The following is an 18306-nucleotide window of genomic DNA, read 5'->3' as shown; positions in this document are numbered from 1 at the left end:
TCAAACAAGCGAGAGCAGAGCGGTGAAAAGAATCAACAAAGCGGTGGAGTATGCGGACACGACGACGCAGCCACGTAGCATCCAATTTTGTAACCGGCATTACCGTTACGCTGCGTTTGGAAGTCGGCTTTCAGCTGCACGAATTGCATTGGATTATGAACGCCAAAGCTGACTGGAAATAAAAATGGATTATAATGCCAATGCTGCTGTTTGGATGCATATGTAATGGGTAGCTGGAATCAAGAGTAGCAATCAATTCCAATTCTTGTTTGGATGCACAAATCTATGAATTGTATACCTCAAAGAGTTTGAATAAGATATCATGTTATACATGTATGAAAATTTAGTTTCCATAACTTTTACATATATGATGTAATGTTTATAAAAATTTATTGTGACAGTAATATTAAAATAGAAAAAAAATTCTGAAAATAATTAAAAACAATACGTATATCATGAGAAAATAAGAGAAAAATAATGACAACAGTAATATAGCACCAGCCATTATACAGACAAAAACATGACAACAATAATGCAAGTTTGTCACAAGAATCGTACAGATAACATATCACAACAGATAGTTTTTGTCCATCATAACAGATAGTTTTGGTCCATCACAACATGAAACACCTACTTAGGATAACAAGTTCTTAAGCCCTAAATAATACAACACATAGTTTTTTCCATCACAACATGAAACACCTACTTAGGATAACAAGTTTTTAAGCTCTAAATAATAACCACCATACAGTACCACCCTCAATTGCCATTCTTTTAGTTTAACAACAAGAGCCATTCCTTCCTCATGTCCATGCGGAGTTCCAGGAGCGCTTGGAATAAGCGTTCATTAAGGATGAACTTCCCATAAGATTATAGCATGTCAGATCTAGCCAAATCAGGTACCATTTGAAGTGTTGCAAGGATCTCAGCAGGAGAAGTAACACTAGGCATCGACAGTGGTTCGGTGGACTTCAAAGAATCATTGAATGAGGTCTTCATATCTCCTAGTATAGATAGAATGGTCTCACCAGTTCGCTGCTTCTTTTGGGGCAAATCTGGTAATGCATCATCAACTTGTTCAGGTAGAACTTGAGCACTCTCAGCACCTGTCTGAGCATCTTGACCATTGGCATGATCTTTTGAATAAATGGTACTGATTGCATACCAATTCTTCCCTACTTTGTTCTTGTAGCAAGCTGCTGACTTGTTAGCCTACATAAACACACATATATGTATCAATTTGTTGCAGTTCCCATTGTGAAGAGTGAAACAAACAATAGAAAATATTCATGCACTTACCTCCACATATTTATTCCAAACATCATCACTATCAATTAACAGCTTATCATTAACCCAATCCCAGCCAAAGCCGCTCTGAGAAAGAATCTTGCTAATGACCTCACAGTGCTTGTCAAAAGTTTTGAACCTTGATGCTATATTTTCCTTTGTGATCTCCACATTACACTTCTCAGGTACATTCCTTATAGCAGCATTGTAGACACGTGGCTTCCAACCATTTTGGGCATGATCACCATTGTTGTGATGCTCCATGAGAACAGCCAGCAATGCAGCGTCCATCTCATCAGTTCAAGTGAGATAGACCCTCTTATTTCCTTTTGTTGTAGCCATGGTGCTAATCACATATATTTGTCAAAATACCACAAAAGTTAGTATGCCAAACTATATGGTGCATGCATAAAAGTTCACAAAATGCACCATCCTGCCCAACACAAAATAATGCAGCCAGCTTTGACACAAAAGATATCCCACACGGCCTACTCCATCTCTAGTTCACCATGCCTCAAAAGGGACTCATCAAACATGTCATTGGCATGCTGATCTCTAAAAGAGTTCCATTCAGCAGTGACTTGAACACTAGTAATTAAGTTAGCATCATCTACAGATTCAATTGGCGCATCAGCTAGTTCAGCATCCACTTCCAGCAACAATAAATCATCCTTATGATGCTGCCTATCCCGTGCATAATTGTGTAACATGCAGCAAGCATTAATAACTCGAATCTGTAATAATATTACTAATTAGCAATTTTCATTCAGATTGATGTTGCTGAACACCATATGTACTTTTGTTACTTGATTCTTAATGCCAAAGAAACTTCCTGTGCGTAGGATGGTCCATTTTTTCTTTGCTAAACCAAAAGTTCTCTCTACAATATTTCTAGCACGAGAATGACGCAAGTTATATAACTCTTTGGAAGTTTTAGGCTGATGTTGACTTGAAGCCCACTCTTTCAAGTGGTAGCGAGTGGATCTGAATGGAGCTAGAAATCCAGATCCATTGGTGTATCCAGCATCAACTAAATAATATTTTTCTATTGGCAAGCAATCGAGTTAGTTAAGAAGCAAATAAAAGAAATAAAATACCAAGACAAAGAGCCGTACCCTTAGGCACAACAAATCCATCTTGGCGACCCATTGCATCACGTAGCACTCTACCGTCACAAGCTGAGCCCTCCCAGCCAGGTAATACATACAAGAATTTCATGTTCCAATCAACCACACCTACCATGTTAGTGCTGATCCGTTGCTTTCTGTTCCTATACCTTCCTTGGTCAGCCACATGCACACACACATCAACATGACACCCATCCAGTGCTCCAAGTGCATTGCCAAACCACTTCCATTGTAATAATCAGGTGGTTGAATAGAAGGATCAGGAAGCTTAATGAACTCCACACTTAGAGATAGAATAGCAGTCAACACATCAGAAAAGTGCCTACTGATAGTCTCTAAAGAACGCTTGTAATCTGAACGAAGCAACCTCAATTTTAGACCATGTCCAACTACTAGCAAGAACATAGCAACCTTTTCTTCTACACTAACATATACACTGTCACGCAGACCACACCTTTCCCACAATATGGCACACAAATCATGGAAGTTTCTTTTAGTCAAACGCAACTTATCGTAGCATGTAACATCAGACCGATCATACATCTCCTTAAGCAAATACTTCCTATAATTGTGCAACTGCATCACTGCTAAAGCACCCTACACCCCTTGGTGCCCTCTGTGAACTAAGATATGCAAGCCCAAGAACCACTGACTCAAAGTATAGTTTTGTCAACACAATCCTTCTCTTCTTTCTTCTTTCATTTTCTTCAGTTATATAAAAAATCAACTCGAGATCTGATATATTATAGCTACAATGCACACACACTGTTCATAAACGTTATGACATACAACAAAAACACAACAATTAGGCATCTCATACCTTCAATCATCTAGACCAGCAACCCAACGCTGAATTAATCTGAAATTTCAAAGAAAACAAAGTTTTAGGGTTTCATGTCTGCTGCAAATGAGTGCCAGAGATGAGGAAGGGGGCAATGGGGAGGCGACATGGATCTGCAGGGATGAGAGACTAAGCAAACATCCAAGGGGAAGGAAGGCACCATGGATCAATCTGAACTGGATGCACAAAAATCGATCCGGAAAACATAGGGGAGATTGGGAGAGAGATGGTCTACCAAGAAGAAGTGGAAAGGACGGAGGTTTGCTGGAGGAGGGCTGGAGGATAGGTACCTGCGGCGGAGGGGACGGCGGCGGCGGTGGTGCCCTCCCGAGGTGGCCGTCCACCCAGCGCCTGTTGACGCCCGCCAGAGGAAGCCGCGGAGGGGGCGGCGTCGGCGTTTTCTTTTTTTTTGGTCGCGAACCGGTACGCGGGGAGTGGGAGGAATTAAGATGCCGAGCAATGCGGGGCGGGAGGTCTCCGAATTGTGGGCGGGCGCCCGCGCACTGGCCCAATATTTCGCGGCATTGGAGGGAGGTTTCCGGCTGTCAATGCGGAAGCCGTCCAAACACGTGAATTGCGGCGTGTACGATTCCAATTCACATTCCGGCCTTCAATTCCTACTTCCAAATGCAGCCTTAATTAATTTAGGCGATTCATTCCGATCCAAAACATAACCATGGTGAACATATTCGATCATTTGACATTTACTTCACCGTCTCCCGTAGTCAGCGGAATCATACCGACATTTTGGGCATGTAACAATCTTGAGCTTTTTTTATTTCACAATTCGGGTGTACCCTCTGCATCCGTGCAATCATGCTTTTCAGAACCAAGAACGTGTCTACAAAGACCTCGCTTGACAAACGAGCTAGTGAACAATGGTATGTGGATTTCCTTAAGAAATGCAGCTCTATTATAGTTCAACCTTATAATTAATTAATCTTATATAATCTAAAGATACACATTGTCTAAAAAAATACGGAATTCGGGCTTTATGAGCCGAACCCTATTTTAGTTTAATCTCATCTTAACAGTTAACGCAACGAAATTCCTAACTCGCACTCGCGTAATTTCCGATTTCTGTACGTTGGCTGCTTGCCTGCCTTGCCATGCCGGCTCAGCAAGCGAGCTAGCTCTGGAGCCAGGCCCGCCAACTAGTGCTGCTAGACAGAGCCTCCTGGGCTCCTACCTGCCGTGTGACCGGGAAGGCCGAGCATGTGTGGCTAGCAGCTAGCTGCTGATTTTGTTTATGGCGTGAAAATTTTAGCCTGTTTTAACAATGTTAGCGTGTATTTCAATTGTTGTTGTGGGTACACTTCATTAGTGCATGGTTATTCAAGTAAGATCAATCAGGTTGATTTGATCTGTAAGCGACAAAGGAGCCTGGTCATATTATTTTCAGATGAACCCATAAAGTTCAATTTGTCTTGTACTTGTTTTTGACCGTGTGTTGTCATGTAAACTAGCATGTTTGTTTTGTATGTGTCATTTTCTTATTTTCTTCTATCTCTTATCTTTGCAGCACTATTGTTCATTAAGATGGCACGTCAGTTGTCAAATTTCATGGCGACATACAAATTTCCTTATCGGGGAATTTTTTAATTATTTTTTAGCAGAGCAAATTAGTGGAAGAAGTTGCAATGTTTTCTATTTCCAAAGTTTTTTTTATTATTGAATTATGTGCGTGAATGCCCTTTCTAAAATGTAGTGACACGACCGTCAAAGCCTTAGGGGTGTTCTAGGTTTTTTTGCCGTCTTTGCTCATATCGTTCTAATTTTTTTAAGATAAAGTTGTGTATGAGGTGAAATGCAACAGCAAGATCTTAATGTTCTTGTTATGTCCACTTTATTCTTTGGTTTTCCTCAAGTCACCTTTTTCAATAGTAAAATGTTTGTTTTTTGCTAAATCTTTAGAAAGGAGCTATCGGTGGTGGACTCAACCCAAAATATTAGCTATAGGTAGACTCAAAGGACAAACCACATTAACCATGATCTAGAATCAATATGTGCACATAGTAATAAATCTAGTAGCCAAGACAATAAGTACTTTATCCAAGTTCCAGACTCTCAACTAATGGCTAGTCATGCTTTATTATTTATTAAACCGTGCAACAATGCTGGTGGGCCTTGTACTATATGCATACCAACATTAGTAATTAAATAAGTGAGGAGGAGGGGTCCCATTCACAGTAACTCGCGTTACTGCCATCGGATTGGTTGCAGAAGGGGGTTCGCGTCAGGCATTAATTTTTGGTGGGCCGCTATTCCTTCAACTCTTCTCGGGCCGCCGGCTCCAAGCTCCCCATGATTGACGGACGCTTCTCTTTTCCGAATCGTGAAAGACTTCCTCCTCCTGTTTTGCCGGACTATTGGAACAAATTGTTCCATTGAACTAATATTAGAATCTGTTCAGTTGATCCGATCATACCATTAGAACAAATTGTTCCACTGGAATAAATGAACAAATATTAGAATCTGTTCAGTTGGATCCAATCTTACCATTGGAAGCACAAATTATTCCACTAGAATAAATTGTTTCATTAGAACAAAAAATATATCCGTTAGATCTGAGGAAATACATGAAATCATCACATGAAAAAAACAAGATGTATCTGCTAGATGGCCGAAAACTTTAGGTCGATGAAAAAAACAAAAGAATCGAGCGGGCCGCGCGGGGGAACGCTTTTGCGGCGGATCGAATTCCACCTGCACGCGTGACCCTTGATATCCTCGGAAAAGGACGCATTGAAATGAGCGACCGAGCGTACGTTTGGTTCAGCCGTGGATTTCTGAAAATCTGATTTCTACTGTGAGCTGTGGGAAAGTTGCTGTGAGCTTACAGCTGTTTGGGAACGCTTTCTAAGCTGTTTGGCTGAAACAGCTGTCAGCTGTGGATTTCTGTAACAAATGTCACCTATGCCCCTAAGGCCCAACAGGATTGTTTATATGCTAGTTAACCAGATGAATACGTAGATGACCATTTTGAGAAGGAAAAATTCATTTTTCTTAATGTTTGACACATATAGCTCATAAAAATAGAAAAGGATCTCACATAATTTATAAATCCAAAGGAAAAACAAACAAATCCTCATTGTATTACTTTCATCTTATTTCCTTTTTTTCTTTTCATTTTTCCTTTCTTCTTTCTTACGTTTTTTTCCTCTCTCTTTCTCTTTTTTTCCTTTCCTTTTGTAGTCGCTTCCCGTGCTTTCCCGAACGTTCTCAAGAAATGGCAAGCTTCTCCCCCAGTGCCAGGCCACATCCTCCCCACGCGCGCGGCGGCGCGAATCCACGCGAATCGGGCCAGCGACGGGCGTTTCCATCGCGCTGGCTGCCATTGCCACGCTCTGCCTCTTTCCGGTGCGGCACTCCCTGGAGCTCACCCTCTCGCTCGCCCCCTTCCCACGCACCTCCTGCGATTCCGCCTCCCGCCGCGTGGTCCCGCCAGACTGCCACCTCGCGAAGTTCCGCGCGACTCAGCGATGGAGATGCTGCACCGCGGTCCTGTCCGCGTCAGCCTTGCCCCCGCTCCGTGGTCTGGGCCTCCTCGGTGCCTACTCCCGCGTCCTCTGCATCGCCGCTGGCGCCGGCCACGCTGTCCACGCGTTCCGCTCCACGGGCGTGCGGGAAGTCGCTGGGGTGGACCTCGTCGAGTTCCCCCCTCTCGTTCGCTGCGGGGACCCGCACCACCTGCTCTTCTCGGCCGGCGCCTTCGACCTCCTCTTCTCCGACGACCCCAGGGCGATCTCTGGCGCGCTCTTCCCGATCTGCCTCGCGGCCGAGGCCGAACGTGTCGTCTGTCGCGGCGGCGGCAGGCCGGCGCGGAGGTCGGGGTCGTCGGAGACGGGGGCGTACGCGGACGAGGGGGGGGGGGCAGCGGACGCCGGGCGCTGCTGGTCCCGGCCTGTGTGTCGTGCGGCAGGGAGGAGACGGAAAAGATAGAAAACGATTCGATCGCATAACGAATGGCAGTGCGGGTAAATACCGCTGAGAAGCGGTGAAATCTGGGGTGCGCCCCGATTTCACTTTACGGTAGCCGGAATCGGTCGATTTACGAGAATCGATTCGTTCGAGGGAATCTTTTGGTTGGGAATCTAATTTTTGGAACGTGAATCTGGGGTTCACGGCTGAACCAAAGGGACCTGAACATAACTGACGCGCACTGCCATGCAACTTTGACGTGTGTGCTTATCTATTTGGCCATGGGCCTCATGTACATTTTATTCGGTTGATGCAATTTTAGTTTTCACTCGGTTTTTTTCTAGCATGTTTGATTAGCAAATCGATTGATTTTTTGTATTCTTGTCACTCAGTTTTGTTTAGCTGGCAATACCACGTGGCTTCATCCTATTGGTTTGGAAATTGAGTGATGCTATCACAAATTTTACTCGATTGTTATGGAGTCATTCCTCGACGCAAAGACTCTTGCAAACTATATGGGCCAGAAGATGTCCATGGCCCTAAACCGCTGTGTACCCAAATAAAACTGGCCCACATAGGGTGCAAGAACGGGCGGACCCAGGCAGTGCCCGTTCGCTTCAAATGGACGACGTGCGGCCACGGGCACCACCCCCGGCCGGCGGCCGCCGCGTCACACGCGAAGAACGCTCGCTCTCCCTGTCTCACCCTTTACATACAGTTCGGCGGCTGCGGCGGCGGTGGATTCGGCGGGCTCGTACGCCGGCGGGTAACCGACTAACCGTGTGAACAAGAAGAGGCACTCTGGCCTAGTCGTTTTCCAAAGCCAGCGACACCCGGTGCTGCTCCTGGCCAGGCGGCCGCTTTGGCCGACGGACCAGATCACCCGTACGCGCGTTGGGCGCTTTTGCCATGTGCGAGGTTTGCCGAGCGCGCGAGCAGGCTGTCCGTCCATCCAACAAGCCAGGCCCGACCTGGAGGCTTTCGATGCCTCCGCGTGCAAAGCCGATGCCAGGTTGCGAGGTGTTCTGGAAGGAGAGATTAAAAAAACAAGAAAGGCTATTGGTAATCAGTTCGAAAGAAGAAAAAAGGGGAGGGATGGCGATGGATCAAAGGCAGCCCTAGCTGTGCTGCAAGAAGGTTACAGGACCATGGACACAGCAAGGCTGCAAGCTTAGCTAGACAGCCAATAATTCGAGCAGACGCGGTTCACACTGCTTTTGGACCAGACCGGCAGAGCCTCCAGGGATCTCCGGGTCTTGCACTCTTGCTGCAGCTGTATGTGTGAGTGTGACTGAATCTGACAGTGGATTCGCCGCGCCGCAAGTGGTGCCATTTCTTGGTTTCTTCTACTGCAAAGAGTAGGTAACTGGAGTACATATTATATATACGCAGTACGACCTGTAAATTGCAAATTTGCAATGGATCAGATCCCTCTCTGATCAATCTTCTCGCAACGATTGATTCCCCTGCCTTCATTCACCTAGGGGTCAAACCCAGACGACGACAGGAGTCCGCAGCACCGGCGGATCTTGTCACGGCCTGAGCTCTACCAACCACGATCTCCATGTGCAGCTGCAGGTGCATCTCAGTGCTTCAGTGAGCCTGTTCAGACTGAGTTCAGACGCCACTAGCCCTGGCACCCAGTGCCAGTAGCTAGTTTAGCAGTTAATCCTGGATCAGCTCCTGTTCTTGAGCAGAAGTTTACTCCCACTTGACTCAATAACTGCACTATCTTTCTGCATCATCAGCAGACAAACCTTTACGATTTTCGTATAAGAAAATCACTCCGGAGCTAGTCTGAAGTCTGAACTCACGGACGTCGCCAGCGGTTAAAACAACAAGCTCCAGCTCGGCAGCAATGTGGCGAGGAATCTTCCTTGACTTATCGCCGTCCTGCCAGCCAAACCTTTTTTTTCTTGAAATAAACTGCCAGCCAAACCTTGCCTTTCCTGCCCCGTTGTCCATTTCGAGCAATGAGAGCGGCAGCATCTTGCTTTGGCTGTGGGCGTCATGAGGGAGATCATTTCGAATTAGTAGCAAGCAAGCCAGCGTTCATGAACCAGGGCAAGGGGTCAATCATGCACGCTCTGGAGATCCCTACCCTCCCCGGATTCTCTCAAGCTGTGAGGCATTTGCAGCTACAGTGCCTGGAGAATAGTTGTCAGGAATCTGAGGCTTTGCTATTCCTGGAGTATCCGATGCTTCGATCCATTTCAGAAAACAAACATATCGCAAACTGTAAACAGAGGAAAGGTGCTAATTGGACCATTCCACGTCTGATATAAGATCAGCTGTACCAGCTCGTCGGATTCAGATTAATGATGATAATCCTCACTTGATTAGAACAAGAAGATTACCAGCTCAGATTCAGATTAGGGGTCGCACGAACAGTAAAGGTAGTGTTTGGTCGAGGAGTGGAGTGGAACGGAGCGGCTCCATCCCAGATTTTGGTAAACTAGAACGGAGCGGCTCTATTTTTTATTTGGTTCCAGAGTGAACTGGAACAGAGCGGCTCCATCCTGTGTTTGGTTGAGAAGTCAAGTGAAGTAGAACCTGTGCATAGAGACGGGAGAGCGAGGCAGGAGCGAGTCCGGAACGGCGCGGCTCCGTCCACCCGATTTTTTGGAGCGGGCTCGTTCGGCATCTAACGGGAATGTTTATTGTCAGGAGCCGCTCCGCTCCACAAGTCTGGTAACCAAACATCTGCAAAAGTAGAATGGAACGGCTCCGTTCTACTTCGCTCCCCAACCAAACGCACCCTAACGGGACACAAGTCACACTTCAGTCTTCAGTCATAGCAGCACATCGGAGAAAAACTCGAGATGCGACCACGAATTCATCACAAATGGCGTCCCTGCGAAACACCTCGTGCATTCAGAGCTTACAGTGTCCATCTGTCCGCTGCTCCATGTACCGCGGGTAAAACACATTGGAGCCCTGCAGATCTCGCTGTCTCTCGCCTTTCCAATTTTCCATCCCCTCCAATCATGGAAGAAAAGCCCGGCCTCCGGCCCCAATTGGCGGGCACCACAGCTCTGCACTCTTACCAACCTATGCCCTCCGCACATGCCCGGCATATGGCACACTCTACTGTTGCCTGTTGGTCCGGGCCGTCCGGCCCTGTGCCCTTGTTGCTCCGCTCGAGACCCCCTAAACCCTCTAGGCTTCCTTCCACACTGTTATATACTCGATTAGATTACACACACTTCGCTCTCAGTCTCAGCTCGGTGCCTGAGTGCCTTTGCCTTCCTTAACCAAGAAGCATATAGCCACTGATTGGTGCGCCTCCCTGCGGCTCCCAGCCTCAGCGCGAGTATAAAAGCGCAGATAGCTGCTAGTGCCATAAAGAGTGAGTGAGAAACTGAGAACGAGTGGCTGCTTTGATAGATAGGGATAGCGGCCATGGCGGTGCAGAGGGTGGCGCTGTTGTACTTGCAGGTGGCGGCGGTGGCGGTGCTGCTGACGGCGACGGGGCTCCGCGCGCAGCTGCGGGTGGGCTTCTACGACAGCTCGTGCCCGGCGGCGGAGATCATCGTGCAGCAGGAGGTGAGCAAGGCGGTGGGCGCCAACCCGGGCCTCGCCGCCGGCCTGCTCCGCCTTCACTTCCACGATTGCTTCGTCAGGGTCAGTGCCCTCCAACCAATCTTTCTTTCGATTGCAGATGCAGCGAGGCAGCACTGCGGCGGTGGATACTCCGCTGATGAAACTGAACTAACGGTCGCGGATTTTGCGCATGCTCGCAGGGGTGCGACGCGTCGGTGCTGATCGACACGACCAGCGGCAACACGGCGGAGAAGGACGCCGGGCCCAACACCAGCCTGCGGGGCTTCGAGGTCATCGACCGCATCAAGGCGCGCGTCGAGCAGGCCTGCTCCGGCGTCGTCTCCTGCGCGGACATTCTCGCCTTCGCCGCCAGGGACAGCGTCGCGCTGGTGAGCTCAGTTTACCCACTAATTTAACCGCCTCGCACTTAGGAGCACACTGCAAAGCTGCAATTTTTTTGGATACTAAATTGCGTCTCGCTTTGGTACGACGGTCAGGGGACGGTGGTGGTCGCCCTGCTTCAGTGCTAGTCGGCCTGACTTTTTTTAAACCAGACATGATCATATGAAATCTGAATCCAAGGCTGGGCTAGCACGCAGGATTAGTCAGTAAAAAAAAGCTTATCTGACCCTTGTCCCCGGCTTTTCTGAGGCACATTGCCCCCACCAAATGATGCCGCATGGGCAGGGCGCAGGGTGCAGCTTGCACGCCAGAAAGAACTCGATGCTCGCATCGCATCGCATGGGTCCAACCACGTCACGCGCAGCACGCACGCCATTGTCGCGTCCTTCCTCACGAATCATCCCTACCCGTGCAGGCCGGCGGGAACGCGTACCAGGTCCCGGCGGGGCGGCGGGACGGCGCCGTGTCGCGCGCGTCGGACACGAACGGGAACCTGCCGCCGCCGACGGCCAACGTTGCGCAGCTGACGCAGATCTTCGGCACCAAGGGCCTGACGCAGAGGGACATGGTCGTCCTCTCCGGCGCGCACACCATCGGGTCCTCGCACTGCAGCTCCTTCAGCAGCCGGCTGTCGCGGTCGGGCACCACGGCGGGGCAGGACCCGACCATGGACCCGGCCTACGTGGCGCAGCTGGCGCGGCAGTGCCCGCAGGGCGGGGACCCGCTGGTGCCCATGGACTACGTCTCCCCCAACGACTTCGACGAGGGCTTCTACAAGGGCGTCATGGCCAACCGCGGCCTGCTCTCCTCGGACCAGGCGCTGCTCAGCGACAGGAACACCGCCGTGCAGGTCGTCACCTACGCCAACGACGCGGCCACGTTCCAGAGCGACTTCGCCGCCGCCATGGTGAAGATGGGCTCCGTCGGCGTGCTCACCGGCAGCAGCGGCAAGATCAGGGCCAACTGCAGGGTCGCCTGACCGGTCGTTTTGGGCCATGAATCCGTCACTAGCTTGTGTGGACTTGTAGATTGATTGATTGGTTTGGACCGGACGCGGTAGCTAGCATAGCTTGGTTGCAACCTGTATGTACGCTATGTACTCTGTGCGTGAATGGCTGTGCAAGACCTCTGTATTATTTTGATGATTCACCTGTATTCTTTTTTCCCCTTCTCCACTTGAGTTGTGTCTTTTCTGAGAAGAAGACATGTAACTAGCAGAAAACTGCTCGCGTACCAAATGGTGCTCAATAAAAGGGCTAAATGTTTATTAACAAAAGAAGAAGTATCTCGAATCAACCGCAGCTGTGCTTCAAGTTTGAAACAGAATTTTAGAATGAACTAGCAAGGGTGCCCCGCGCTGATAGCGCGGCTAGCTAGCTTAATATTTTTCAGGCTAATATAATGGCAATGTATTTTGTTTAGCAAAGATTGTGCAAGATGGTTTAACAAAATCATCTCAGAAATATGAATAAACTTAATATTAGTTGGACTTATGGTCCACCTTTTTTCTATTGGACGGGTGCAATCTGCTCTTTCCAAATAGGTCACAAACAAATGTATTTAACAAAATGTTTCTTATAATTGTGTGGCTAAAAATTAACATTCAATAAATGCATGAACATGATATAAGTTCTTGTATTTCCTCACTAAAAAAAATATATATGTAAACTTGTAGACTTATCTTTTTGTACAATGATGAAACAAATAGTCTTTACTGGTAATATTATAAAACTTGAAGAAAGAAACAACATGAATACTGAAAATAATTACATTAGTGTACGAAACAAATTTGACTGCTCACTTATTGATAGCCTTAGAGAACAACATCATTCTAACTCTAATCAGTTTCTTTTATATATTCATGACTATTAACGAAAGCAACAAAGAAAAGAGACAATACTCTATCCAGCGTTGATAATAGGATCAAGGTTGAATTAAAGTAGAATAGAATTTTCATCAAAGGGATGTCAGATGATGAAGCATCAAGAAGAATCTAGTTTCTAACTTATTAGCCGGCTGGGTAACAAAATCTTCCATTATATAATTAAGTAAAGCACATACTTTTAGAAAGAATACATTGCGTAATGAGTTTAAATTTTAGTCTGATGCATGTTATTAAAATTATGTGACTCCAATCATTTAAACTACCTGACCAGTAACATCACTTATAAAAAAACTTTGGAACGTTTGATCGTACATTCCTTGTATTGCTCAGCATTGTGAATAATAGACATACTTATCGCTTTCTCCTTCTAGATTTTTTTTCTATTACTATTTATTCGGCCTTGTGATTTATTGCTAATTAAGCATGAATAATTAGTGCTAAAGATAGATTTGGACGCCCCTACATTTTTGGGGCCTGAACAGCTACACACCTCGCACCTGTCACTGTATGGCACGCTCTCTCTCTGTTGTTTATGGCACATGCTTATGATTTGCTCCTCGGCCGCCACCGTGACATCTTTTTCTTTTAGGAGCTGTTCTTCGTGAGGTGGTTCATGATATACAGATGTCGATGCTCCGCACGCAGTTCAGCTGGCTAGGTGCATTCAAACGTACGCATTGGCATGGAGACCAAAGATTTGACTACCACATTGCTGGCAACATAGTTATCACAGGCGCACACCATGGTGCTGCCTCCCTACACTACTATCTGCCCTGCAACATCAAGTCATATTTTACCCATCTCGTCAGAACTTGCTAATCTGCATGATCTTGGTCGACACTGTGAAACCATATGGCTAGGCGAGGGGGCCTCTAGCCTAGTTGTTAGAGCGTGTAAGTAGCACCCAGCGGGTCCGGGTCCGAATTCTTACGGGAGCGCGAATTTCAGGGCTGGTTTTAAAAAGAAAACCTCGCTGGCATAATCAGGATTCCGGGGTTTGCTACGCCGGGAGCAGATTGCTTCTTCTTAATGAAAATTCGTGGGGTGGTCTTAACCCCTACCGGTTCTAGTTTTTTTTTTTTAAACCACGTGGCTCATAACCACCTCCGTCATCATATTATATCTGTGCCTCGCCGATCGCATGCCCTCCCGGCATATCTGAATCTAAGCTGCCTAGCTCTGTAGTGCCCTGAGCCCGTGGTGGTGCCCGCACATGAGACATTATAAGTCCATATGCTCCACACAGCAAATGTCAAACCTTCACCTCGCCTACCACGTAACACAATAATCCTGAGTTTATGTCCCACAACGCCCAAATCTACGCCATCGTTATTCATCTATCACGCGGACCTATGCAAGCACGGGGGGCGCACCGTATTAGACAAATCTGTTATACTTGTAAAGTATATGGTGGGCCTCAGGTTGTTGCCATAGTTAGGATAAACCAAAGACAGGAACCACCGTGTAATCTGTGATCACGGCAACAATCTGGAAGGAGCCGTCGCCGTTACTTGCGCTAGGACGTGATGATTAACGATCCTTCCTAGCATGCGTCGTTCCGTCTCTGTAAGCCACATCAGGGGCTATTCCTGGTCTATATTAACATGCAGGCGGCACGAGACAAAGTGCATGCTTCAAGCCCTCTGGTAATCTTTCATGGTAATCAGAGCATACACTTAGATCCAATCCAATTAAACCCCCATGTCAACATCCTATTCCACCGTCACCATCAATCCCCTGGCCGGCCAAGGGGTCTCCGAGAAGCTGGCGAAGACCAACTTCGCGCTATGGCGCATGCAAGTTCTCGCAGCCGTGAGGGGCGCGCGCCTGGAGGGTTTCCTCACAGGTGCAATAAAGGCCCCCACAACCATGATCAAGGAGAAAAGGATGGCAACAAAGTGGAGGTCTCCAATCCCGCCTATGAAGAGTGGGTTGCTATGGATCAACAGGTCCTAGGGTATTTAATTTCAAATATGTCAAGTTCTATTCAGTCTCAGCTAACCGCCTGCAAGACTGCTGCTGAAACATGGAGAGCCGTCGAGGGGATGTTCTCCTCGATGACTCGAGCGCGCGTCGTCAACACTAGAATTGCGCTCGCCACGATGAAGAAGGGCAACCTCTCAGCCGAATATGTTAGCAAGATGCGGTCTCTCGCTGATGAGATCACATCTACTGGGAAGACCATCGACGATGACGAACTGGTCTCCTACATCCTCGCCGGGCTCGACTACGACTACAACCCGATCATCACGTCCCTCACCGCCAGGATCGAACCCCTCAGCGTGGGAGAGGCGTACTCCCAACTGCTCGCATTCGAGCAGCGAATGGATCTGCTACAACCCTACGGGCGTTCCTCCATCAATTCGGCCAGCAGGGGGTGCGGCACATCGCGAGGACGCGGTGGTGGAGGGCGCTCGCGCGGCGGGTCTTTTGGTCGCGGCCGCGGGCACCCCAGCGGACCACCTCGTCAACAACATGGCACCCCTAACGGCGTCAACAGCAACACACGTGGGCTGGACAGCAGGCACAGGTGTCAGGTTTGCAAAAAGAAGGGCCACGAGGCTGATATTTGTTGGTACAGATTTGATGAAGAGTTTGTACCAGATGAAAAATATGCAGGTGCAACTACGTCCTATGGAGTAGACACCAACTGGTATATGGACTCCGGCGCCACAGACAGCATTACTAGCAATCTGGAGAAACTGTCAGTTCAGGATATGTACAAGGGCCATGATAAGATCCACACGGCAAGTGGGGCAGGTATGGAAATTAGTCGCATTGCTCATTCTATTGTTACAACCACTGGTCGTGATCTTCATCTAAAAAATATCCTCTATGTTCCTAAAGCCAAGAAAAATCTTGTCTCTGTTCATCGCCTCACCTCTGACAATTCAGTTTTTATAGAATTTCACCCTGATTTCTTTTTGATTAAGGATCAGGCAACGAAGAAACTTCTGCTTAGAGGACGGTGTGATCATGGGCTCTATCCTCTTCCCGTTGGGCGCCAAATAAAGCAAGCCTATAGTGCTGCAAAAGTTTCCTTTGATAGATGGCATCATCGTTTAGGTCATCCGGCCACTTTGATCATGGAGAAAGTCATTAGACAATTTAATCTTCCTATTTCATTGGATTCAAATAAAGATTCGGTGTGTGATGCATGTCAGAAGGCTAAAAGTCATCAGTTGCCTTTTCCTAATTCTAGTACTATTTCACAGCATCCTTTAGAACTTGTTTATTCTGATGTGTGGGGCCCAGCGCCAAATTCTGTTGGTGGACACAAATACTATGTGAGTTTCATTGATGATTATAGTAAGTTCACCTGGATATATCTCCTTAAGTTTAAATCTGAAGTATTTTCAAAGTTTCAAGAATTTCAATCCCTTGTTGAACGCCTCTTTAACTGAAAAATCATCACTATGCAGACAGATTGGGGGGGGGGGGGCGAGTATCAGAAACTCCATCCTTTCTCAAGTCGGCATCACACACCATATTTCCTGCCCTCACATGCATCAGCAGAATGGCGCAGCTGAGCGTAAGCATCGCCACATCGTCGAGGTTGGGCTTGCTCTCCTTGCACATGCCTTTATGCCACTAAAATTCTGGGGGACGCTTTCATCTCAGCCACATATTTAATTAACCACATCCTAGTAAGGTGCTCTCTTATGACACACCTCTACATCACTTGTTTCAAAAACAGCCAGATTATTCACTTTTTCATACTTTTGGATGTGCGTGCTGGCCCAACCTACGACCATATAATAATCACAAACTCCAGTTTCGATCAAAACAGTGCACCTTTCTCGGATATAGTCCTTTTCACAAGGGTTTCAAGTGTCTTGACCCGGATTCTGGTAGAGTATATATCTCTCGTGACGTCAAATTCGATGAGTCCCTTTTTCCTTTTCAGAATCTTGGCCCTAACGCTGGCCGTCATTTTCAGAAAGACATTAATCTCCTGCCATCCTTTTTGCTTAATCCTCTCATGACTAATACAGGGGCTAGTAACTTGACTGATCATGTGACTGGTTTTCCAAATAATCCTGCTAGCAATATCTGTACAGTTGATGACGAAATGCAAGAAGACATGCCAACACATGAAGGTGCACATGGCGCAGCATCCTCGGGCGCCCTCCTCGAGGCCGATCCTCCCGCACCTGCAACAGATGTGGCAGGCGCATCCACGGCGTCACACGGGTCAGGCGGATCCACAGCCTCCTCCGTCCCACCCGACAACGCTGATCGCGCAGCCCCTCTGCGCTCGGAGACCGGATCCGCTTCGGATCATGTGCCGTAGGAGCCCAGAGCTTCTGTGGCTCCCTCGGCAGGGGGAGAAGTTCAGCGAATCCAGCGCCCCAGGACCCGTTTGCAAAGCGGCATTCGCAAGGAGAAGGTATATACTGATGGTACAGTCAAATATTCTCTTCTCTCCTCTACCGGTGAACCTTGCAACATAGTGGAAGCTCTAGAAGATAGCAACTCGAAACAGGCAACGGATACTGAATATAATGCTCTCATGAAAATAATACTTGGCACTTAGATCCTTCTCAGTAAGGGTAGAATATTATTGACTGCAAATGGGTATATAAAATTAAGCGTAAACAAGATGGCAGCTTGGATAGGTATAAAGCTCGTCTTGTTGCAAAGGGGTTTAAGCAAAGATATAGCAGTTATTATGAGGATACTTTCAGCCCTGTTGTTAAAACTACTACCATTCGAGTTGTTCTTTCTATTGCTGTATTCAGGGGGTGGACTCTCAGGCAACTGGATGTACATAATGCTTTCCTGCATGGGCTACTTGAAGAGGAGGTGTATATGAAACAACCTCCTGGGTATGAAGATTCAACTCGACGAGACTATGTATGCAAGCTAGACAAGACGCTATATGGATTGAAACAGGCACCAAGAGATTGGTTCTCAAGGCTCAGTAATAAACTTTGTGATCTTGGTTTTAAAAGTTCTAAGGTAGATACATCTCTGTTCTACTACATTAAAGGAGATGTCATTATGTTTATGCTGATTTATGTTGATGATATAATTGTGGTAAGTTCAAGACCGGAAGCGGTAACGGTTCTTCTTGAGGATCTTCATAGTGAATTCCTCTAAAGGACTTGGGTGACTTACACTATTTTCTTGGTATTGAAGTAAGTGAAACCTCAAATGGAATTATTCTTACACAAGAAAAATATGTGAATGATTTATTGAGAAGAGTAAATATGGCTGATTGCAAACCTGTAAGTACACCCTTGTCCACTAGTGAGAACCTTTCGATCTATGAAGGAGTTCTGCTAGAGATATGATGA

The 18306-nt window shown here is 47.1% G+C and overlaps 3 protein-coding genes and 1 non-coding gene across 5 annotated transcripts; 3 read left to right on the top strand and 1 right to left on the bottom strand.

Moving 5' to 3' along the window:
• Positions 1-870: 870 nt before the first annotated feature.
• On the bottom strand, positions 871-1578 carry LOC112873188. The gene is made up of 2 exons (XM_025936206.1): positions 1300-1578; positions 871-1212 (listed from the first exon to the last, which is right to left on the bottom strand). The coding sequence occupies exons 1-2, from the start codon at positions 1576-1578 to the stop codon at positions 871-873; spliced, it is 621 nt and encodes a 206-aa protein (XP_025791991.1).
• Positions 1579-3704: 2126 nt separating this feature from the next.
• On the top strand, positions 3705-8538 carry LOC112873187. The gene is made up of 3 exons (XM_025936205.1): positions 3705-3824; positions 6451-7106; positions 8481-8538. Exons 1-3 carry the CDS (start codon positions 3705-3707, stop codon positions 8536-8538), a joined length of 834 nt encoding a protein of 277 aa, XP_025791990.1.
• A 1786-nt stretch (positions 8539-10324) lies between these two features.
• On the top strand, positions 10325-12296 carry LOC112875560 (peroxidase 5-like). Of its 2 annotated transcripts, none has more exons than XM_025939441.1 (3): positions 10325-10800; positions 10920-11108; positions 11537-12296. In XM_025939441.1, exons 1-3 carry the CDS (start codon positions 10579-10581, stop codon positions 12098-12100), a joined length of 975 nt encoding a protein of 324 aa, XP_025795226.1. In that variant the 5' UTR covers positions 10325-10578; the 3' UTR covers positions 12101-12296. The 2 variants fall into 2 exon arrangements, with proteins under 2 accessions (XP_025795226.1, XP_025795227.1); XM_025939442.1 differs by having other exon boundaries at positions 10592-10722; positions 10838-11108.
• A 2890-nt stretch (positions 12297-15186) lies between these two features.
• On the top strand, positions 15187-15325 carry LOC112878440. Its single transcript, XR_003225763.1, has one exon. It is a non-coding gene; the product is annotated as a small nucleolar RNA Z247 (small nucleolar RNA).
• The last annotated feature ends 2981 nt before the right edge of the window (positions 15326-18306 follow it).

This window comes from Panicum hallii, chromosome 9 (assembly GCF_002211085.1).
Source record: "Panicum hallii strain FIL2 chromosome 9, PHallii_v3.1, whole genome shotgun sequence".
In the NCBI taxonomy this organism is placed as follows: Eukaryota; Viridiplantae; Streptophyta; class Magnoliopsida; order Poales; family Poaceae; genus Panicum; species Panicum hallii.
Note: the sequence above shows the minus strand (reverse complement) of the source record. Positions and strands in the feature narration are given on the sequence as shown.